General features: G+C 39.4%; 3 protein-coding genes and 1 pseudogene across 5 annotated transcripts in view; 2 read left to right on the top strand and 2 right to left on the bottom strand.

Moving 5' to 3' along the window:
• The window catches only part of LOC145500186 (uncharacterized), a 154,304-nt gene that overhangs the window by 25,957 nt on the left and 103,069 nt on the right, over window positions 1-25,278 (bottom strand). For 2 of the 3 annotated variants that reach the window (XM_081479667.1, XM_081479669.1), the window contains exons 2-3: window positions 13,864-14,432; window positions 6,214-6,423 (exon numbers count right to left, since the gene is read on the bottom strand). In XM_081479667.1, coding sequence (XP_081335793.1) covers window positions 6,214-6,423; window positions 13,864-14,421 — 768 coding nt within the window. In that variant the 5' untranslated portion in view covers window positions 14,422-14,432. The remainder of the gene's footprint in view (window positions 1-6,213; window positions 6,424-13,863; window positions 14,433-25,278) is intronic. The other variant, XM_081479670.1, reaches the window with a different exon arrangement.
• On the top strand, window positions 236-709 carry LOC145500229 (uncharacterized). The gene has a single exon (XM_081479747.1). It carries the CDS (start codon window positions 236-238, stop codon window positions 707-709), a length of 474 nt encoding a protein of 157 aa, XP_081335873.1.
• LOC145500132 (uncharacterized) lies at window positions 873-6,196 on the top strand (annotated as a pseudogene).
• Window positions 8,858-9,759, bottom strand: LOC145500213 (uncharacterized). The gene has a single exon (XM_081479732.1). The coding sequence runs from the start codon at window positions 9,757-9,759 to the stop codon at window positions 8,899-8,901; it is 861 nt and encodes a 286-aa protein (XP_081335858.1). The 3' UTR covers window positions 8,858-8,898.

Genomic DNA, 25,278 nt, shown 5'->3' with positions numbered 1-25,278 from the left:
AACTCCTGAAGACATGGCTAGGAAAAGCCAAGTATTTTTGCATACGTTATAACTCGAAAATGAAGCAAAAACCAGCAACAAAAATACAGGGCTGCATTTTTCTATTACATTGAAGACCACATGCAAAAATTCAAGCCCTTTCGCGAAAATTTTTTTTTTCACCCAAATCGTCACTTAGCATGGTTTTGCACTCACCCCTTCAATTGTAATTTTAATTTGATAACAAATAAGATGTATGTATGTATGTATGTATGTAACGAACATGGGGAAGATGCATGTAGATGTTGGAACGCAGACTGATCCTTTGAGTGAGTCTTCTCCAATTTGTGATGCCGTAATTACGCTACATAGAAAACGAAAATTCGCCGATCAGGATCATGCCTATTGTAAAAAGAAACTTGAACTTCAACCTAAACGCACAAGAGATCGTGATGTTAAGGTTGAGGCCGAACAAGACATAGATAGTTCTGATGATGAGTGGGAGGCCGAAATCGAGGAGGCAGGTACTGATTATGACTCAGACTCTGATGAGGACTGGGTACCTGAAAACGAAGAGGTTGATTCCGATGACGAAAATCTCATTAACTGCGAGAAGTCCAAAGCTAACTGGCTACATGAGGAAGAAGAACCATGCAAAGAAAGTAAATCTATTGTGTTTGACAGTCACTTGAAACACTTGTTTCAAAGATGTCAGAAGTGTGGTCTGTGAATCAAATTTGCATCCTTGAAGCAGCGCGGGAGCCTTATCTGTGTCACAAGCTCGTGCGAAGGTGGTCACAGAGAAAACTGGTTTTCACAGTCCTTCATCAAGGGAGTTGCCACTGGAAATCTTCTTTGCAGTGGCGGGATTCCCTACACTGGGAATCATTTCGCTTTCACCAGTGCCTTTATGAGCAGCTGCAACATCCGAGTTTTTGGGAAAGGAAATTTCAACAGCCTGCAAAGGAAATACCTCTGGCCCGTCGTTAATCACAGATACTTCATGCAGCAACGGGAGCTACTTCAGTCGCTAAGAGGAGAGTGTTTGGTTTTGGCTGAAGATGGAAGGTGCAATAGCCCTAGGCACAACGCCAAGTATGGCACTTACAGTATCATGCATGTGCCAACCGAGAAGATCTTAGATTTCTCGCTAGTACAGGTGTCCGAGGTTGCTAATTCAAACTGCATGGAGAAGGAGGGTCTGAAACAATGTCTGGAGAATTTAGAGAGGGACGGCCAGGTGATCGATATTTTGGCAACTGACAGGTAAGGTTTGGATCAAGTAACTTAACGTGGGGGTTGAAGGGTGCCTCTTTTTCAAACACTCTGTAATTTCCCATTCGACTCTCACTTTGTCACACATTAAACTTTGCAATTGCACACATTCCTTATGACCTTCAGCGTAGTGTCTAGCTCTGAGTTAAGGTGATTTTGCGTGTGTCGGTGACCTTCGCATTCACGCTGGTCTGTATTTTATCTCGCTTTACTTAGTCCTACACAAATCAAAGAAGAGCGTAGTTTATGACATTAGAAATGCCTTATTCAATTACATATGTATATAGGCACATCCACGTCGCAGCCATGATGAGAAAAGACAAGCCCAACATAAAGCACCGGTTTGATCCTTAGCACTTAGCAAAATCAGTGAGGAAAGACCTGGTTGCTGCCTCGAAAAAGAAAGAGTGCGCAGACTTGGTTCCTTGGATTTCTTCCATCGTAAATCATCTGTGGTGGAGTGCTGCCACCTGCAATGGGGACCAACGTCTCTGCCAAGAAAAGTGGAAATCAATTGTGTACCATGTGGCAGGCATCCACGAGTGGCCTGGGTTTGAGCTATTTTCTGAATGCGCACATGAAGCGCTGACTGAGGAGCAGGGACGAACGAAAGTGTGGCTGCCGATTGGGTACCCTGTGCACAATGCTGTAAAAGAGGTGGCCTGGAAACCAAAGCTCTTAAAAGATGTGCTCCTCCTGGCTGATTTCATTCAAACTGGAGGGTTGGAGGTTTTTCATGGTACCATGGCAAAGAAGTACCTCCCAAAAGCCCAGCACTACTGGTACAATGGAATGAAATGCCGCACACAGTTGGCAGTGATTGACAACAACTTCAACACTGGAAGAGAAGTTGCCACCACAAAGTCTGGTGAACCCATTTTGACTGTGTATATCCCAAGCTCCAAAAAAAGTGGGTTGCAAAACCAATTTACGAAGAAAAATCCTACCAATTTGTTGAGGAGCTCATGAGGGATGTAGTTTTACTAAAGCAAGGTGAAATTAATGTTGCCCCTCCAAGGCCCTGTACTACCAGCAAACATCGCTCCAACTCCACGTGGGAACAAACAAGAAATTATTGACCAGCACATGTCCAGGTTTCACTAACTATTAATTAATGAATTAATTAAGTAGAGTTAATTATCTCTCAATTAACAACGCTGGTTATAGAAAATAAAATCATTTAGTGAACTTCACATTCAAGTAAGGAGGATTGGAGGCACGGTGGCCTCGTGGTTAGTGCGTTCGTCCACGGATTGGGCGGTCCGGGTTCGAGCCCTGGCCGGGGACACTTCGTTGTGTTCTTGGGCAAGACACTATACTCTCACCGTGCCTCTCTCCACCTAGGAGTATAAATGGGTACCAGCGAGTTGTTGGGGAAACCTATCAAATTGAAGGGGAGTGACCTGCGATGGACTAGCATCCTATCCAGGGGGAGTAGAAATACTCCTAGCCACTTCACGCTACAGAAACCGGCATAAGCTCAGCAGCTAGGAGCCAGTAGGTTCCAAGGCTTCACTTAAATATTAATTACTTATTACATTCAAGTAACGGATGCTTCTCAGAAATTCTCATAAGAACTTTCTTCTATGAAGAGATATTAACATTATGACAGCTGGGTTTTCAAGCTTAGTTCCTAGGAATTCTCGCATGCATCACTCATCTCACAACTCTAGATAGAACCCTGTACCCCCGTGCCAAGAACACCTAGGAACTTGGCTGAGGTTTTCAATTCGTTCTTCACTTGCAACCCGACTATGACTAAATAATATAGCCGTGCTTTTCCCTGAACACCCTAAAGTGAGTCCAAAATCTTTGACAAGGAAGTCTCTCCCTGGGGTTATAATTAACTTTTCAGAAGCATCTCTCTGTCATATAGAGAGTGCCTCCCCTCAAGATCTTACACTAGGCCCTAAGGAAACTTGACACTATTTCTAAAACAATTACCAGGTCATTATAAATGCCACTAGCTGCTGTGTTTATGGTGATTAAATGGTCAATATATCTGTATAATGAGATGGACATTAGTTCAAGGCCAGTATGAAATTGTGATAAATCACATGTGCTGGATATAAAAACAATAGGTCTGGAAATGTTATAAATAGTAAATATTACTGTTAAAGGAATATTGGAGCATGATATCTTTATTCATGTGAAATGTAGGCTGATGTATCACCTTCAAGTTGCAGGAGGAATGCTTACATTAAAATAATTCAGCTAGCCATAGGTAAAGACTGGCAGCTGCCTCAGTAACAATTTGAAGTTTGTAATTTATTTTGGATTCCTGTAACAGCATGCAAAGGAAGCAGATTTAATCAGTATGGGCAAGTAAGCGCTACAGTGTGCCAGCCCAGTAGCTTACCATTAGACTCACTGGCCCTTCTTCATCTCTTATCAACAAGCCTTAAAATTGTATCCATCATGTCAAGTGATGGATAACATCCACTATTCCAACAGAAAATCTACCAGTCCTGGGCTATTGCACATGACCTTTGCAAGTTGTGCTATACGCCATGCACAGATACCAGTAATATACTGCAGATAAATTTGTGTAGTGGGTTTTGCTAACATGTGTTCACTGGATAGTGGATTATCGGACAGTCTTATCAATCTCTTGAACAAGTGAGATCAATAAAGATCATCAGTTTTGAACAGTGTACTTTTTGTGACCTTTTTGGTGATGTGAGTAACATCAAGTGGGTTATTTCTGACATGTTTACCAATAGTAATCATTATTATTCTATGCATTTTTTCCTTTGTGAGGCAACCATGTGGTCTGCTCATGCATAGTACCATGTAAATGTGTTTTGCTGCAAATGTTCTGCTCATGCATAATTGCACGATCTCTGGTGAAAAATGGTAGATTGCTCCCCTGAGCCATCAGAGAGTGATTTAAATATGAAAACAAATTTGGTGATTGAATGATAAAACAATTATTGAACTTGGTTATTGCAAAGTATCATTATTTGTCAGTGTCTTACAGATCAAATAATTGATCTGCTCTCCACTGACAAGTCACGAAATTTTGCTCAACCTCGTCCAATAGTTAATTATATACTACAAAAAATCCTTCTTTGTCTGCAGTGCAGTAAGATCAAGAGCAATTAGTTTGAATGTATATAATTATGTTTTAACAACTTATAATTTCACAAGACATTTTTAACATTGTGCCTTTAGCTGGTTATTTCAAGATAGTTTAAAAAAATCTTCCAAGATGTAAAGAAGAGCGCAAGTGGCTGATTACATTAAATGACCATAACTTTAAAGCTACTCAAAAAATGCCACGTCTAATTCAGTGATGGTGGCACCCTTAAAACCAGTATAATTTCCATCAGTCTCAGGAAACTCTTTTCTAATGGCAATGACAACACAGGCTGGAATCACCTTCCTTCTTTTCCTTCCAAGCTTTCCATGGATCCACCAAACATACTGGTGGTAAGCAGCATATCGATAGTTGCCGGGGATTACAAGGGTTATAATTTGCTTTTAAAAACACTGAAAATAAATGGTAATAAATATTCAAATAATATGGAATCGAGTGTTTTAATGTAAAATTTGCTATGGGATTTATGAGTTACTTATTATTCTTGAGTTAATTTTATAACTTTGAGAATATTTTCAAAGGCACTATTTCATTTAATTCAACATCATAAATTCGACCCGCTTGGATCTTTTGACAAACATTCAACATTACATAAATTCAACCTACATGTTCATTGCCAATCATTTTGTATACATCTATAAGTCAGAGTTAAGAGCCGTGTTATCACACACAATAACTCCTACTGGTTCTGCGTTGGCGAAGGTAGTGGAGAAGTGTTACAATAGTGGAAGCCTACGATTGCAGTTTGTAACACTGCCCGATTTAGACACACCATTGAAAACTCCTCAGTTCCTGTGATACAAGAACTTCCTGCATATTGAACCGCCAGTAAAATAAAAATGGAGACAAATCAGATCAAAAGCACTAAACTAGGGATTTATTTAAGCTACCAGTTCAATTCTGAGAGCAATTTACAATTAAAAATAAATTTCAACTTGCACTAAATGCGTCCATTGCAATTGCCTTGTGATTGTACTGCAAAATGTACCTTCCATCTTGATTACCGACTCCGGCTGTCTCCGACAACAAACACATTCTCTTTGCGTCGGCATAATTGAACATCTCTCACAACTACACCACAGAACATTTTCCAATGGATCATTCAATTCAACTTCACTATTATTATCCGTGGAATCAGCAGCACGTTCTGGCGCGAAACGGTAAGGTTCAAGACCCGCCATACTAAAGCTCAAAAGAACAAGACACACTCGGACGGAATGACGTCACGGATATGGGGCCTGGCCTTCAAGGTTCTGTTCAAAATGGCGGCCCCCAATGTCGAACGTTTTGCTTCTTTTTCATTGGGATAACATCCACTTCAGAAGCTAAAACAATGGTGAGTGACTAAACTCAATGTGAACTTTTTATTGCTGATAGAAAAAATACACGGTTTTCGGAGTGACCTACTCCTTTAAGCAAAATTGGTTCTTTCTTGACTTTCTCATGGACACTCCTTGAATTCAAGACAGGTTTGCTGCAATAACATACATAGTAAAAACAATGTCTGAACTGGGCCTTTAAACCTTAATTGATGTGGAAGTAACCAAATTTACAAAATATATAAGCTTAAACATGCCTTCAAGCAAAATATCTGCATGAAAGAGCAATGCCATGTGTTCTCAGTTAAACGGATGTACATGTCTGTGCGATAAGAAGGCCTAAAGAAGGCCATTTGGCCATGTACCACCTTGCATATTGCAAACTCAGGCTAAGTCAATGTTCATCTTCCAAACATTGGAAAATTGTTACAGCCATGACAGTAATACCAGTCCTATTTTACTTCAATACAACTTTAGTTAAGCTATTATATTTTATGTTTCTGTTATGTGATTAGTTTATATTTAAGTTAAGTACCTAACCTGGTTTGCTTGTGTACTAACAGAAGGCATTCTGTAGGACCCAGAACCTCCAGTGTCACTTCTATTAGAAGGGCTTTCTTCAGAAAGGTCTGGCTGTCCTCCTTTGGTGTAGATTACTTGTGTTTCCTGGGAAACATCAGCTGGTTGATTGTTCTGTAACTGTTCTGCTGGGTGATCGTAGCATTTGGAAGATCCACGTACAAAATTTTCCTGAAGAAAATTAGTATTTAAAATTATCAAGTTAACAGATACATTAATTCATGCACTCAAGAGATTATTTTTTGAGGGGGAAGGGTAGAAAAAATTACTTCTATAAGACTGTATGGTACTAAGGTATACCTGCCAACGTTTTCTGAGTTAATAGGCGTGAGATTTTTATCCTGGGAGTGTCGCGTTTTTCGAAGACAACATGAACATATCTTAAGATTCCCGAAGATGTCCGAAAACTTCTGAAGACATCCGAAGTCTTCTGAAGATGAGGTTATCAAATTTGCATGCAATAGCGGAGGTGGATGTTGTAGATAAAGAGAAGACGTTTGCCTGTAGAATACTAGGCTTTAATCACCAAATCTCTTACTACAGAAAACATGGTAGCCAGCTGCAACCACGAGGATTGCAGGCTCATATAATAAAGTGAAATCACACTACATATACAACACAATGAATTATAATGTAACACAATACGTCACGCAACACTTACAGTGTTCAAATGTCTAGTTTCTAGCTTAATTTGCAATGTCATTTACACCACATTCACCCTGTCCTTTACAGATTGAGTCTTACTACAGGACGACAAACTTGTTGGGAACGACGAACAGGTGCAGGTTACGTATTATACTGGTGTAAGTTCAGGTTGAGGTTTAGGTTCAGGTTTAGGTGCAGATAATGGTTCTGCATCAGGCGTAACACTCACATGTGTGTCAAGGGGCAAGTTCTCTGCTTCCTCTGGAATACGTTCTGTTGCTGGCAGGGTCTCAACAATTTCCATGTGGCCCTTAGGTGAAAGGTGCTTTGTAGCTACTGTCGTCTCCCTACTGTCAGAATAGCGCACATGTGCGTAGTGAGGGTTTGCCCGGAGTAGTTCCATTTCATCTACCAAAGGGTCCATCTTACTTGTGCGCACCTGGTGTTTACTGTACACTGGCCCAGGTGTAGGTAGCCAGGTGGGAATGGAGGCGGCAGCAGACGATTGGTGTGAGAAACCAAAGAATTGCTCATGAGGAGTTTCATTGGTGGCAGTACACAAAAGAGAACGGACAGAGTGTAGCACATCAGGGAGGACATCTTGCCAGTTCTTGAGCGGTAGGTTCTTGGATTTCAACCTCATAGTAACTCCTTTCCACATCACGCCATTGCATCTCTCTGCTTGACCATTTCCTTCTGGGTTGTAACTGGTAGTTCGACTTGAAGCTACTCCTTTCAAAGACAGGAATTCACATAACCCTCTGCTCATAAATGAAGCTCCGCGGTCTGAATGAACACATGCTGGCATCCCAACAAGTGAGAACTGCAATGTAAGGCACTTGAGGACTGTGTTTGTTGACACAGGACATGGGAAAACAAATGGGAACCTGGAGTACTCATCAACAACCATAAGAAAGTACTTGTAAGTAAGTAAGTAAGTAAGTAACAACTTTATTTACAGAGGGTAACACATAACAGTAAAAAACTGACGAACCAGTGGCCCTCTATCCTAAGTTAAAAATTAAAAACTGTTTACACTTATAAGATAATAAAAATTACAAAATAGAATACAGCTCAAATTTAAAGATACGATAAAAGTTAAAAATTTTAAAAATCTAAATCTAGATATGCACAACTAAAAACTAAGCTAAGAGTTTTTGGACAAAAAATATTTTCTAACAGAAGATTTAAAGGAGCCAATGGAGTCTTTCTTGCGAATGTCTAAAGAGATGCTGTTCCATAGTTTTGCTCCATTGGCTTGGAAAGTTTGTCCCCCTTCCGATTCTCTGTTATAGGAGGGGCACACTTGTTTCCCTTATTCGTAGGAAGAGGGCCTTTGAAGTCGATGTTGATCCTCTTGAATAGCTGAGTGGCTTTGATATGGGGAACCCTCTCTGGGCATTGGAACGGAGGTTTACATTCACAACAAACAGGGAACTGGCTTGTCATCTTCTTTATCTCATCAAGGGAAAAAGGTAAGTTCTTGGTTCGCACAGTGGTTTAGTCTGGTGACGCCTGGATGGCAGAGAGCCTTGTGAAGCTTGAAGAGGGAGGGTTCGCCCACGTAAGGCCAAATGAGTCCGGGTTTTTGTAGCACCAGGTATCGAGCAGATCATGCGTTTTAATCAAAGCCTAGAGTTAAATAGTCGATGCTTTTCTAATGTGAACAGGTTTGCCGCCTCTTTTGTCTAGTGTCGATTATGCAATTAAAATCGCCCCCCAACACAAGATTTTTATTTCCATATTTGCCGAGGAGATTATTTGAAAGCCCCCTTAAGAATACAACCTGTTGGTTTGGATCGTTTGGTGCATAAACATTAACCAGTACAACTTTTGTACTATCAATAACAATCTCTGCTAAAATATATCTCCTGTGATCATCTGAGGCAATTTTTTCAATGTTTACATCAAGCCATGGTTTAAAAGAATCATAGCTCCTCTGCTATGAGACGACCCATGGCTAGATTTTGCCTCAAGAGAGTCAATTAAACATATTTAAAACTAACCGTTCATAAAACATCCGTACAGAGGGAAAAGAGCTGTTTCTGGTCCTCGGTAGAGTGAGCCGTTGATTAAAAGTTTTTCTGCGCTAAAGTACACTTCTTTCTTTTCATGTTTGGCAGCCTTGAGAACAGGGTATAACTTCCTTCTTATCTCATCCACTTCTCTTGGAGAGTCAGATATTCCAATGTTGGTGCCTTTGGGAAGGTTTTTGATGAACGACTTTATGAAGTTCTTGTCTTGATAAGCGGAGAGTTTGACTATAATTGGACGGGATCCGGAGTTTCGGCCATCACGTGTATGCATAGAAATCCTATGAACTCTGTCAAAGTGTATTTCCTTTACATCATTGGGTGGAATTTTCAGCTTCGTGCGCATAAATTCCCGTAAAGTAGTTTCAGTATCGCTGTTAGATTCACGTTCTCCCTCCTTCACTCCAAAGAATTTTAAGTTGCCTCTGCGACTATGGCATTTCAGTTTGATATGCCGTCTTTGTAATTCCTTGAGTTCTTTATTTATTCGCTCTTGATTGGCGTTGATCTTTTGTTGCCGAGACTCTGTGTCATTTGCCTTGGTTTTTAGATCTTCGATTTCTGCTTGAGCATATTGCAGGCTTGTTTGTAGGGATTTATTTTCTTCTTCAAGTTGATTGATTCTGGACTTATAATTTTCCAACTCGGAAAGGACACTTAAGAGTAAGTTGAGCTTCTCTTCAATGCTGCTGAGTCTTGAGTTCGTTACATCACTGCAATGTCCACATGGCTGCCTGCAGTCTTCTTCGTCAGTTTGGGAGCCTCCTTCTCGAGTTCTTTTCCCCCATTTCTCCTTCACGTCATTTCTATTACCTTGTCCATTAGGCATTTTGTCACATTTAAGATATAACAACCATTACTGTGGCTACCAGGTTAAAAGATTCTAGGAGCTCTTGCGTGTTGTGTCTGCCATGTTTCACAGCTCGAGCCCAGTCTTCCACTGTTGATTTACAGTGTCTTCTTCATCATTGTCTTGCTCGTCTATGCTAATCAAGGATTGGAACTTGTTCCTCAGCTGTAGGACAAAGGCATTTTTAGCCTTAGGGTCTTGTAGTCTGCTGATGTCATATCTAGGGGTGTTGTGTTTGTTTGGCTCAGCTGCTTCGAGTTTCAGCCTCACCTTTGCAGTCACAAGATGGTGGTCGCTGCTTACATCAGCCCCTCTTCTTACTCTTACGTCAAGCAGGGAGTGGCGTCACATGCTGTTAACCATGAGATGATCTATTTGGTTTTGATCCCACCCATTGGGGGATGTCCAGGTGAGTTTGTGAATGTTACAATGCAGGAGTAAAGTTCCATCGATGATCATGTTATTGAATGCACACCACTCTACCAGCCTCCCTCCATTATCATTCTGCACTCCACATCACGGTTTTACTCAAGGTACGTAAAAGTGATGGTGATTCAGATCTACAACCCCATGATTGATGCTGACGATGAGGACAAGGAGATCTTCTATGAGTTGCTCCAGAAGGAAATAGTTGCCACACCACTCCATGACCTAATGATCCTGCTTGGCAATGCAAATGCTGAGGTGGGATCTGAAAACACTGGCTGGGAAGGCACCATCACTGATAATGCAAAAGTTTCATTAATGGCTGGGCCGCAGGCAAATTGCCTGTCTGTGAGGACAACTATGCCCACCTGGTTTGACCATTTAGAGAAGAAGTTCAGTTCAAAAAGTTTTGCCCATCTGTGAAAACCAGTTGCCCTCCTGCTGAGAGTTCATGAAACCTCTTGATAATGGCCTAAAATTTGCATCTCTCTGTGCTGAAAACAGTCTTGTCACAGGAGGCAGTCATTTCAAACATAAGTACATGTGGACATCACCAAAATAATGACCACGACAGGAATCAGATCGATCATGTGACAATTTGAAGAAGATTCAGGAGATCGCTACTTGCGAGGCACAGCGAGGAGCACATACAGCAGGTGACCATCACCTGGTCAGATGCAAAATATGCCTACAGCTGACAAGAAACAGAAAGAAAAAAGTCAAGGACCATCTATGACACCACAAAGGTAAAAGATCTTTTGCACCAGCCGAACTTTAGCATAGCCCCTAAGAACTATTTTGAGGCTCTAGACAGTGATGTCACATGCATGGACAGGTACAGAGACATCTACTGCACCATGGCAGCTGAAACACTCAGGCAAAGAGCAAGGAGATGGAAGGACTGGTTGAGTCCCTCCACCTGGACCTGCATTCAAGAAAGGTGGGAGCTAAAACACGGTATTGTGAACTGCTGCTCAGAAAGAGTGGGGGAAAACAGACAGCAAATGTACCAGATGAAACATAAGGAATTGAAAAAGAGAGCAACAGCACACAAGAGGAGGACCTTGGAAAGAGAAGCTGAAGAGGGGGAAAGAGTAGCACACCAAAATAATCTGAAAGAGTTCTACTAAGAGTTCCAAGCACTGAAATACCAACTAAAAAGATGATAAAGTCATCACTACAGAGAAAGTGCTTGAAAGGTGGAAAGAGCATTTCTATGAAATCTTGAGTGGGGATTGTAAGGAAACTGACCTGCCTGAAGGACGCCAGCTCAACTAGTGCGAAGAACCCATAGAGATGGATACAGGCCCCTTTACAATCCAAGAACTGAGACAAACCATATCTCGGTTGAAGAATGGTAAAGCACCTTGTGTGGACAATATTAGTGCAGAACTGCTCAAAGCCAGCCTTGCAATCTCGCCTTGAACCAGCTTCTGAATATCTGCAATCAGATTCTCAATCAGTGTTAAGCCATCTGACTGGAGGAGAGCCCTCTTGGACAAAATACCAAAGAAAGGTGATCCATCTATTTGTGACAGTTACTGAGGATATCCTTACTTTCAGTACCATACAAGGTCTTCAACCAAATGCTTCTGATGAGGATGCAGGAAGGAGTCAAGAAGAGATTACGGCAAGAATAGGCTGCCTACAGCAGAGGAGGGGGATCAACTGAACAGATCTTCATCCTTAGAAATATCTTAGAGCAGATTGCTGAGTGGCAAACACCCTTGTACAGCAGTTTCATCGATTTCAAGAGGGCCTTTAATAGTGTAAGAAGAGATCATCTCTGGAACATTCTTAGGCATTATGGCATTCCTGATAACTTTGCGAACATCATGCAACAACTTTCTAATGGTAGCACCTGCTGCATTGTTGAAAACGGACGAACATTGGCCATGGACTGGTTTCCTGTAGAGACAGGAGTCAAGCAGGGCTGCCTTATGCCTGTATTTTTCTTCAACATCATCATCGACTGGACAATGACGAACACCACCAATGCAAGGAGAGGTCTGAGGTGGAAGTTCACCGTGGTCCTAGAGGATCTTAACTATGCAGACGACATAGCCCTTCTCTCAAGCCAGCACAAAAATCTCCACGAGAAGTGCAGCTGCCACCATCAGGTCTCAAGGTACACCAGACTCTGAATCAACACCACCAAGACAAAGGTGCTACAAACGAATGCCGAGGTTGCTTAAGCGATGTCCATTGATGGACTAGAGGTTGAAGACATCAACTCCTTCGTCTACCTAGGAGCCACAGTCCATGAAGCAGGTGGGCTACACGAAGACATCACACACAGGCTGTCATTTGCAAGAAGGGCATATGCCATTCTCAATCCTGTCTGGAGGTCAAAGATATACAGTAAACACACAAAGCTGAGAACCCTCAAGAGCTGCATGACCTCTGCTCTCCTGTGACATACTGTAACAGTTGAAACTCCATAAATTAACTGACCGACCGACCGACCGACCGACAGTTAAGGCAAGGCTGTTGTTTAAGAAATATTACAAGGAGTCCAAAGGTCCTAACTATGAAATCCTGGATGCCCACCACTTAAGCTTGTATGAAAAAGTAAGATTTTCTTATTGCCCAAAGGCAAAAGTTAGTTGTCTGTGGCACCCAGGCACTTCAAGAGCACAGCTCTAGAAGGTCCTGTCTTGAGTGGAGAGAAAGACAATAAATACCAAGTTGCTCCCACCTGAACCCCTGAAGGCAAGAGAAGGCTCAGCAGACCGCTGGGTTGGACAAGATGGAATGAGGCAGAACAGGAAGCGAAAGACCATGATGGATGGAAGTTGTTGCTGTGTAGCCTTATGGTCCATTCACAGGAGTGAAGAGGATGAGTGAGTGTGAGTGTGTTTGAACTCTATCAATATAGAATCTTCTTTCACATTCCCTGTGGGAAAGGGGGAGGGGCTAAGAGATGGCTTCCATTTCAGCAAAAGCAACTGTTAATGATACAGATACACCACTGACAGTCGATCCATATACTATCAACAGTCTACCGATATACCACCGACAGTCCACTGATATGCTGCTGACTATTGTTCATGATGTAACAGTCGAGGGGTCGGCTGAGTGTTGATCAACATACTGACCAAGTGTTGACCAATAGTGGAGACTGACAGTCTACCAGCTTGAATAACCTGGCACATTTGAAGCGTCGCTAAAACTTTGCACTATTTTAAAGCCCCATCATTTTTAAGAGACGATTCCTCAGAAGAGCAAACAACTTTATTTGTAATTGGACAAATAAAAATTAAGACAGTGAGGTGTATGTAATGAACTTTGTTGCATATTTAAGACTGCAATATGCAACTGGTAGGAGAGAATTATAAATCCTCTGCTCCTTGAGAACACTTATATTGTAACATTCATACCCTAAGTAATGTCTTTGACAAGTCCATTAACTTCCATTGTCAAAGTAACAAAAGCAGCGAACAATAACCAAGCTTATACATACTAACACTGCCATTCAACCCAAATTCAAAACGCAGTGTAATGCGTCAAACTGCACACACACGTTAGCACACATTTCTAGTGTATTCTAATGTGGGTTTTGGTCACTTATCTTGGAGTGTTAATGTATAACTATAATGCACAATGATGTAGACAATGTATTACTGTCAATTTACTTGCAATTACATGTAGCATTACCTCAAAATGACCATGACAAGCACTTACCTCATGAAGGGATCCTTGCAGCTGCTGTTCTTTGGAGTCATATTCTGCTTGAGCTGGTGGATTGCTCCCCTGACAAAGACGACCTTGATTTGGAGATCCTTGCAAAGACTGTAAACCTTGTTCAGGATTTTCTTGCAATGGGTTCTTCACTACTTCTTGGAAGTGCTGACCAGAAGACTGCTTCTCTGGTGAGGTGGGTAATTGGGAAGAATCCCCACAATGAACATGCTTCTGGTAGGGATACCTTTCTGCCCCTCCAGGTAATGCTGATGCAATTTCTGAATAGGTTTTCTTTCCAACTTCTTCCCATTTATCACAAAGTGCCTGCACTCTACTACTCGCTGTTTGATTGGGAGCACCCTTGACTTGCCCTTCTGCTGTAGAATGTGCACCCAACACTTGCCTGGGTTCACCACTAGATGAACCTTCCATGCTCCCACTGATGTCAACTGATGCTTCATAATTCTCTGGATGCTCTGCTAAAGGTATTGAATTGTTTCTCTTCTTACCATCATTGCCATTGTCGGACATCTTCTGCCCCCCTGTGAATCAAAAATGCTAATAGTTTGTATTCATTATATGAGTTTCAGAAAGTCTATTCAAGGAAAAGATAACAGGTTCTCAATCAGCCAGGAACATGCAATATTAGGTGAGTATAACAAACATCTCTTTTTTGCTCTTTTATGTTTTCCCTTGGTGTTAGAAGCTAAGATTCCATACAATAACTTGTTCTTGAAGACCTGCCTCAAAGAGCAAACAATGCCTACTGTATACATGGGACCTAGAATTGCATTTTAGGCACTTCTTTGATGAATCAGCCAATGTTAACACTCCTTTTCAGTTGATGCTGTAACAAAGCATCATGGCAAGCCTGCAAATAACAGTCGGTCATTGGACAATTGTCTGGTAAATTTGAGGTTTTGACAGGTAAAAGCTTAGCCTGGCCGGACACTCAAACCGGCATTTCTGCTAAACGAAAAATAATTTAATTGGAAATTTGTGGCCGAATATGGAACAAGTTATTTTATTATACTGCCACACAATACTACGCAAAAAAGCTTTGTCATCATTTTCGTTTTTATTCATTTCTGAGAAATAATTTTATCATGCCCAATGTGTTGTCTCAAATGTCACGTCAAATTGTAAACACGCCACATCAGTACCACTATTCAGGCTAAGTGTTAATTTACGCATTTTGCGGTGGTGTCTTGAAAGATTGTGAAGCCCCATTTAGTCTGAATTACATTCGCCTGAAAAACTACTTAAATCTGAGGTCTTACATCTTGTTATTCGTTGTTTGTTATCTACAAGTGTTGCAGAATTTTGAGTTTCAGTTGTAATTTGACCCCACTAAAATATTATGCAAATTGGATACACAACCCAAATTCTCACGTTTTGTTTATCTGAATGCAATCGCTTTCAAAAACTTTAAAACCTCTAAAACGAACCCACATGTATTTCCAGTCCATATGATCAAAAATCAGTTTTATAGCTCTTTAGAGTTTTATTTTTTACATCTGTCGTTTAATATATTTTGAATTAGTTTCTGTGCCACTGACATGTTTTCGTGAAAAGCGTGAATGAACAAATTAGTCATGCTTTCTAGTCATAACCACTTCTAATCTGAATTTCATCAATAAACTGCACAAATTTTTTTATTCAATTGACCCCAAAAATTTGCAAGGAAACTTGCCTTCAGAAAAAGTCAAAGAATTCATTTCAGCCAATTTTCAAGTCTCTGAATGTTATTGTGAGTGAGTTTTTCTACTGACAAGCTGTCCAGGTGGGAAGCTTGATACACAGAAAAATACAAAATACATGTGTGATCAAGTGAGTGAAGGCAAACTACAGGTGCAAACAATACCTGACTTAATGTAAAGGTCCCCTTTCTGGTGCTAGTATCGATTTTACACTCAGTTTACTTTACTTTTAAGCCATTTGAATTTGCAACCAACATTTTGGTGAATGGTCTAAACTGAAACACCAAAATGTCTCAAATGTCTCTTATTTGTCATTTTTGATGCAAAAGGTGACCATAGAAATGTATGACCCATTAAGGTGGCTCAAGACAGTTTCCAGCAGTCAGATTTTGATGGGTCATTATAACCACTCTTTGATCACTTGATGCTGCAATCATGATATCAAAAAACTGCCCAAACTGTAACATTGGTACTGGTTCAGTACCAATGTTACAAACTGCTACAAATTATTTCAAAAGCCCAGTTTAAGGAGCAACACTAAATGTATGCATATGTTACCAATGCAAAAATAAATGTGTGATCACAAGTGTGATTCCAAGTGTGATCAAGTGTGATCATAAGTATGATTTTTCATAAGTGTGAATCACACTAAAATCACACTAAAATCACACTTTTTCTCACTCCAAATCACACTTCTGCAATGTGATATATAGTGTGAAAAATGTGTGAAAGAAGTGTGAAAGATGTGTGAATCACACTTAAAAATTTTATATAAAGTGTGATCTCATGTGTGATCACACTTATGAAAGTGTGACTTTGGTTGTAACACTCTTGCTAATTATGCTTACAAGAGGCCCCGCGGGATATCTGGTATTTTTGCACGCGCGTGAGGTCAATATGTCAATAAGACTAGTGGTTTAAATTCTGTGGCAACGGTCAAACTAACATCCTTCGAGTTATATTAGAGCTAGTCGTTGTCGCTGTTCTTATAATTTCCTTTTCGCGATCATCGTCTACCAGAAGTCAATCATTCATATCAGGAAAAAGCTGTAAGTTTGTGTTTTTCAGGGTTTGTCCGTTCAGCCATCTAATGTTGTAAATAATTGCTTATTTTTGTTCTATTTTCATTCAAATTCGTTGTCGTGAATAAACTTAAACGTTTGTTCTTTTTTAAAACGATGTTTGGAGACTGATCGAGATTGGCTTCACGATATGGCAGTAACATTGGTTGAATCACACATCTCTTCACTTAAAGTGCCTATGAAGTAAAAAATAATTGCTGCTTATTCGGAAGGCTTTTCAAAGTAAAGAAGAATGGCATTTTCCTTTCAGGAATATCTTTTTTTGTTTTAGAGATATTCACGTTTTTGTGTTATGCAAATGAGGAAAGTGATGACATCATAGGTGGTTCCACTAAACAGCACAACACTCAATCCAGAATAACTCTAGGAATATTAAAGCAGCGTTCTTCAAACTTGGCACCAGCAATGTACATCACAAAAGAAACAGAATGACACCTACTATGTTGTTGCCATGGCAACACTTTTGGCTCAAGTCTCTTTCTGTGAAAAATCGAATATCCCCATTTGCCACCTTTTAAAGTGGGACAGAGGGTCTTACTTGGAACATGCATGGTTCCCATATTGTCTCAACTATCCCCATTAGATGGGTGGGAGCGGGTGATCCTTGTTAAAGATAAAATATAGGAATTTTAGTCTTAATTAAAACAGAACCAGCTGCATAACTGTTGTCATGGAAATGGCATGACAGGTGTCATTATGTTTTGTTTGTGATATACATTTCTGGTGCCAAGCTTAAAGAACACTGCTTCAATATTTCTAGAGTTATTTTCGAGTGAGCGTTGTGCATGATACGTTTTGTTCAGTTTCACCACTACATGTAAAGGCTACATGTAAACTAAAAGCAATTGCTCATAACAGAAAAATGATTTCGGATCAAAGTCTATGACACGACAAGCTTTCAATTCTTTTTGGTTTAAGTTGACCGTAACACAATAATGAAAAGCTGAAATGGACAAGAAAAAAGACAAAGATCAAAAACTGGCTGCATATACATTTGACAAGATTGCATTTATACAGTAAATGATGTATTATAAATCATCACAGCACTGATCATCAAAAACACTATATAGAGTCTTAACCCACAAGGCCTGCAATTCTTTATAGCAGAGCTCCTGCATGCCAAAGGCGCGCCAGCGGACCATCCATTTCTTAGAAATTTTGGTAACCCATCAAGCCGAGTAAATTTGGTTACGACGTCACTGTACAAGTGATGTCCATCCATCCGTCTCTACAGACTCTGGGGGAGGAGGAAGGGAGTCTCAAGGTGAACTGAACAGGGGAGCTCAAGAATGCCATCTTTTCTCGGCGGGATGAAAACTCATTGCTATATTGTTATGTCTACAAACAATAGCAGAGTTGAAAGAGTGTTTAACTGAGGCAGAACATGAAAGAAAACAATCGGGAGCAAGAATTACTAGTAACAGGACAAGATTTTGAAAGAGAGCAGGCACGGTGAGGTCTAGAGAAAGGGGGGGAAACAGTACTGAACAATGCCATGAATTAGAGCGAGTCAGGGCTGAGAGAAAGGAGATGAAACAAATTGTCTCAGAAGACTACAGAACTTCCCAAGTTAATTTGTGTGTTGAGATGTGCAGCCGTGCAAGGAAAGTCACATGATGTTTACTGTGTTGAGAGAAATTACAGAATGCTAAATACAGCAGAAAACATGGTTGATTCCTTGATCTATCGGAAAGATTAGTTCAGTTCAGTCTTCACTACTTTTGCTGCAAGTTTCTACCTGGAAGACTTAGCCACTGGCTGACCTTGCGGTAAGTGACTGATCTATTGTTGTGGTGTTTTCAAGCCTTTTCTTTACAAATTATCAAGTTGCGTTATCTTCAAGGTACTTTTTCAAAGTCTTCCTGACTTGAAACCATGCTGCGAGACATTAATTTTTTTTTTTAAATTACATCGTTTTAATTTCCCTCACTGCTAAATAATAACACTTGAGTCGCTTTGTGGAAGTTGTTGTAAGATGCATATTGTCAACAAATAATTTTCGCTAACCTCACGGACTACAACCTCACGTCTAAAAATAATCAAACAGTAAGCTTATTTGTTTTAGTTTTGATTCTTTTTTTTCACAGGTGCTCGCTTCATAGACTGCTAAAATTTCCTCCTCTATTGCTGGAAACCATGAAAGGTCAATAACCCATTATAAGCTGAAGCCAACAAAATTTGCTTGTTTGTGGTGATCTGCAAATTGTGTCTACAAAGTATGGATTTCCTCATTTTGTTAATTTATTCGGTTTGGTAAAATGCTTGGGGGTTAAAGACTGGCAAAGCCACCGGTAATAAAATGATGTGATTGTAGATAGTACCTGGCCAAGCCATTTACATGTGTCGGTGTGCTTTGAAGAACCTGCAAAGCCGTCAGCAAAAATAATGTTCAAATCTATGCTTAAGCGTGAATAATTATTAACCTTAGGCACTGCAAGTTTTTGACCTTCTGGAGTGTCGTTTTCAGGCTTGTTAATGCATTTCTTGGCTTTACTTTGAATTTGTATCCTTTCGTAGATTATTTCAGTCATCCAGGCTTCATTAAAATGGGATTTGCTGTTTGATACTCAGATGTAGTGATATTCGCATATTGTGTTTATTTAGATTTCCTCTTGTCCAGTTAATTCGGTTTGGTGAAATGCTTAGTTGAAATGTCCAGATTATGCATGTAAACCCTGTCTGCACATGAAGCTCTACTTTGATTTTGATTTTCTATTTGATTTGGTTGAGGACACATGGCCCCCATTTTCCTTTTGAGAGGTTTTTGGAATTTACATGTCTGTCTTTGGTGCATGTACAGTGAGGTATTATGTGTAAAGGGTTATATTCAGTGATGAACAATGTAAATTAAAATATCATTTAATCATTTATATGGTTATAAAAACTTCAGGGTGAAGAAATCCTCACCCTGTCCATTCTTCTGTGATAAAAATATCATTTACATACATATAAAAAATTTAGTTTGCGACAGTGCTCTCCTCTCTCTGCTCTCTCTCTCCTCCCTCTTCTTTGCTCTAATAGTTTCACCAACTACTTATTTAACCAAGAATGATGTCTTTACAGGAAAATCTTAAACTGAGACCCCGCAGTATTGACCGAGCGACAGCAAGGTCAATATGGCAAGGCTGCAGTTTGAGATTTTCCCATAAAGACTGAACGTTTGAGGTTAATAAGTAGTCGATTATATGGCCTAAAAAACAAAATCAAAACAAAAAAGCCATCTGTTAACTGGAGCACTTATCTGGTCATGCATTCATCATTACCAACTGCAGAAAACAGGTGAACTAATGCATATTAAAAAGATTCTACATTCTCCTTGTTTATCGACGACAAACAACGTACATGTACACTTGAAACGTTTTTCTCGTCCCATTTTATGGGAGTATAATGCCTTAGAATTAGTCAATCAGAGCGTGCATTATACTGGCTACAAACACAAGCCATATATAATAAATGTGTGTAAATGATATTTCTATTACAGAGAACTGTGCTGGGTGAGAACTTCTTTGCCCTAAATTCTTTATAAGTATGTAAAAGATATTTTTATTACAGAGAACTAGGCAGGGCAAGAACTTCTTCCCACTTAATTGTTTATATAGATGCAAATGATATTTTTTTTTACTGAGAACTGAGCAGGGCAAGAACTTCTTTGCCCTAAATTTTTTATATGGATGTAAATAATATTTATATTACAAAAAACTGGGCAGCGTGAGAACTTCTTTGCCTTAAATTTTTTATATGCATGTAAACGATGTTGATATTTATATTACAGAGAACTGGGCCCCTCATCCTAAATTCTCATTTATATAGAAATGCTTTTTTTAATACCAAAAAAGCAAAGAGGAAAGATTTCTTTACCCTACATTTTTCATTAGTTATAATTTTTTTGGAAGAAATAACCCAATTAAGTTTCACACACAATTTTGTTTTTATATACAGTTGAACCCTGCCATTTCGAACCCTCAGGAGAAACAAAATATAGTTTGAAATAGCTGATAGTATTTGACTTGAGTGCAAATCCATTAGGGATGTAGTTTTGAGTTTGAAATAACTGGGAATTCAAAATGGCCGAGTTTGAATTAGTGGGATCAAACTGTAGTACAGTATAATATTTTTTGTAAATTATGTTAGTATATTAACAGGATATAGTTATTGTTTATCCATTCTGCTGTAATGTTATTGATGTGTGAATTCAAACATATCTTGGCTTGGCTGACCAATGTACCAATGCCTCATAACCTTTCAGTAGGTTATCCAAGTTGTATAGTGAATGTAAAATACTTATAGCTTCCTGATATTGCTTCCTTCCTTATAATTTAATTTTTGGCATTATTTAATTAAAAAATAATAATAATTAAAGATAATCCAGTAACAGTTCCTGAGTAGTAGGGAATGAATCTCATTATAGGGGAGCTCCTGTGTGCGTGTGGAGCCCCATGCCTTTGAAAATTATGTAACCCATCAATCTAAAAATTTTGGATGTCATGTTACCGTCGGTGCGCCAAGCCCAATACCTTGAAAATTAAGATAGCACCATTAACATAGGTACATCTTTGATATTGCTCATCCGTGTTATGGTTTATTGACAACTGTCAAAACAAGGTGTCCACTGACCAGTGTCATGTGACCATATCGCATGCTCAGGTTTAGAACTCATTGAGGTCACTTTTTTTTAAGTTGACAGCTGACCAGGTACTGGTTTTTTGATCGCAGGTTCAAGTTAGGTTATTACTCTGAGAAAGAAAGAGTGAGTATCTGCAAAGGCAAAACTTTGGACTTTCCTTCTGATATATTCCTTGTACAATTGTCCCTTGGAATGTCCCTGATGTACTGCATACATAATTTTTACAATCTTTAAGTTACGTTTATAGTGGGTTAGTTTGTTAAAATTTAACTGGAAAGAATAGCAAAACCACATGCTGAACAAATTACATGCTCATAATTGATCAAATTTTGAGTTTCCGATCCAAGAAAAACAAATCCTTTTTTTCCTTTATGGTTAATTTTTGGAATCAGGAGCTATGCTTTTAGCCTTGGCTAAATCTATATATTACTTACAATTGTTCCTAGAGCCAAAAGATCCAGATTCTGTTGCTCTTAAATGTCATTTAGTTCAGTAAAATTGACCTGCTGTAAAATAGCTTCACTAACTTCGCTTCACTGTTGAAATCACCCGCGTGTTTCAGAGCATTGCATCATGTGTTACAGCACTCGTTCCCAGGGTCTACCAGCATTCAAATCCAGGATGGCAGTTCGTTTCTCCACAAAAGAACTTGGCTTTTTACCCAGTGTGGCCTGGGTTTAAATTTCGGCTCTTTTTTTTTTCCTCGTTCGGTCAAAAATCGCCGTCTGTGCGAACAGCACATGGAATTTACAGAAGTTGTTGTCATGAAAAGTTAGCATGGATTCCATGATTTCTAGGGCGATGAAATCACATACAAACGAACACACCGTTTGCAGTATACCAATACTAAAGGATATTAAGTGTTTTCAGAACGGGCCAGTCTGCAAGCCTTACAAAGATCAATTTATGAGCGAACATGTTGAGTGAATTTATCAAGAATTATGTTATACCAAAGGAGCTATCAACCGGGGCTATCAACTCTTCGACTTGACAAAAAGCATCTTCAGAAGCAGTATCATGTTTTTAGATGTGATTGTGAACCAAGTACAATTCCAGCACAGACTCAAGAACGTCTGAGCAACAAGAGCAGAAGGATATCAGTCCTTTCGTCTACACAACCAAAGTCGTTTTGCCTACATGATCTGAGTTGATTCGCCTGCATTAAAGTCATTTCCCCTACACTTAAAGTGCCTATGAAGTAAAAAATAATTGCTGCTTATTTGAAAGGCTTTTCAAAGTAGGAAAGAATGGCGTTTCCCTTTTTGGAATATCTTTTTTCGTTTTAGAGATATTTACGTTTTTGTATTATGTAAATGAGGAAAGTGATGACGTCACAGGTGGTTCCACTTGAACAATAAAACACTGAATCAAGGATATCTCTGGAAATATTGGAGCAGTGTTCTTCAAACTTGGCACCACAACTGTGCATCACAAAAGAAACAGAATGACACCTTCTGTGTTGTTGCCATGACAACACTTTTGGCTCCAGTCTCTTTCTGTGAAAAACCAAATATGCCAATTTGCAACCCTTCGAAAAGGCACACAGGGTCATGCTTGGAACACACGATTCCCATATTGTCTTACCTCTCCCCATTAGATTGTTGGTAGTGGATGATCCTTGTTTAAGATAAAATCTGGTAACATTAGTTTTAATTAAAACAGGACCAGCAGCATAACTGTTGTCATGATGATGGCACGACAGGTGTCATTCTGTTTCTTTTGTGATGTACATTTCTGGTGCCAAGTTTAAAGAACACTGCTTTAATATTTCTAGAGATATTCTGGATTGAGTGTTGAACTGTTTGAGTGGAACCACCTATGACGTCATCACTTATAACACAAAAACGTGAATATTTCGAAAACGAAAAAAGATATTCCAAAAAGGAAAATGCCATTCTTCTTTACTTTGAAAAGCCTTTTAAATCAGCAGATATTATTTTTTACTTCATAGGCACTTTAAGTCGAAATTATTTTGTGAAGATAGATAAACATCACTGCCCACATGGAGCAGAGGAGTTGTATTTATGTCGTATGTATTTAAACCTCCAATGCAAGTGAAAATTGGTTTGAAAAATCGGAGATTCCTAGAAATCAGGGGTAAAATTACAGCATTTGATTGAGGAGGGGAAATGACGTTTGGTTTGAGTTATCGGGAGGTTCAAGAAATCGGGATTCCACAGTTTGATCATGTACAGTTACTTGAATCAACAACATATCGATCCTCTGCTCCCTTGCGCCCTGTCAGACTTCTTTCGGTGAAAGGGAAATTCTCGAACTTATTCATGTGCATAACAAAACAAAATACGGGTGCGTAACAAATTGAACTTAGTCTACTGTTCACTTTGACGAAAAAGTTCCTGTTGGTGATCTTCAAGTTTATTAGCTCGTTTGTTGAGACGGAGCGTTCAGCATAGCTGCACCATCGCTGAGGAATACTCTTCCGTAAAACATTACCATAATTATTGTAAACCTATTTGTCAATTTTTAGATAAGTATTTAGTATTTAGTAATAAGAATTTACTGTAGGCAAATCAATTTCAATGTAGGCGAATCAACTCAGATCGCATAGCCAAAATGACTTCGGGCATGTAGGCGAAACAACTTCGATGTAGGTGAATCAACTTGTACGCAAAACGACCAGTTACCAAGCAGAAAGATTAGAGAATTTGTTTTTGAATGTATCTGTTCGAGTACACCTAAGTAAAACGCTCTGAGAAACTTCGTAAAGTATAATAAAGTTAAAATCTTAAACTAAACGATTTCCTCTCGTTATATATTTTCTTGTAACAGAGTTATGTGTCTTTACAAGAATTGGTCACCATGAAGAAGTATAAGCACTAGGTTTGAAACGTAGTGGTCGACGTACACGCACTCAATCTCGTATTCGTTCTTTTATCTATTGAACCAAGAGACTTCAACTGGAACCATGAAACTGCATTTGAACAAGCTCGCTTTTGATTTCATGAATTTTGTTGATATTCCCGTTAGTTTAAGATTAATTCCCAAACTCCCGGGCCGATTCATCTTGAAGCTCTTACATCATGTTATTTGCATATCGCGTATTTCATAAAATTCGTATTTCGAAGTTTTTGACGCTATCTCGTGCCTGCTCTCCAACGAACACTTCCAGAAAAGAATTAGGTCCTTGAACGAAAAAAAAAACGAAGCAGGCCCAAAGAAGAAAACAAATAATTTATTTCTGTGAAGAAACGAGAAAAGAACCCTTGCTGGAATTGTTAATGGAATTGAAGAATAGATTGAAGAATAGAAGTGCCGGAGCGGTATAGGGGTGCGAGAATTATCTCATGGGGTCAGATAATCTCCGGGTATGACGCTAGTTGTCTCTGAATCTTTATGAGCTTAAGTCTCTAATTGTATTTTGAGAAGAATCTACAGCAAATTTATTTGGGATGGATGTTTGACGGATGTTCTGAAATTTTTCCTTATTATGCTAGGCATAACGATAAACAAAAGGCTGTGAAAAAGTTCTGTTATTTAAAATATTTTCTCATTCACACAACACGTCTCGACACATCGCACACATTTTTCGCTACTCCAACTCTAGATGCGGACGACTTAACAACCAATCGACATAGGCTGGGACATGTTTGTTCAATGATGTCTGGTGAATAAGAATGTGTCGCCATTTGGCTCGTGCTGCAGCATTCGATATCCGATAAATTCAATAGCTGGTTTTCACATGACGTCACCAAAATTCAAACTACAAACCTATTGATCTTCCTGAGATTCTACTTTAATGATGCATAAGAGCTGCTGAAAACTAATATTCATACAAATTTTCGCTCCGAATGGGTTGTTGGTCTTGTGATACACTACGCTCGAATTTCTAAGCTTTTGCGTGACGCGGCATTTACATTCCACGATGGGTTTTGTATTTCAGCAGATAAGAGAAGGCAAGGTACGTGTGTCGTGCTAATCTGTCACAGCTGTTTGCGATAACTAGTATTTTTAGTAGTTTTTT

Source organism: Orbicella franksi, chromosome 10, assembly GCF_964199315.1.
Source record: "Orbicella franksi chromosome 10, jaOrbFran1.1, whole genome shotgun sequence".
Taxonomy (NCBI): domain Eukaryota; kingdom Metazoa; phylum Cnidaria; class Anthozoa; order Scleractinia; family Merulinidae; genus Orbicella; species Orbicella franksi.
The sequence above is the reverse complement of the archived record's forward strand: the minus strand, read 5'-3'. Positions and strand labels throughout refer to the sequence as shown.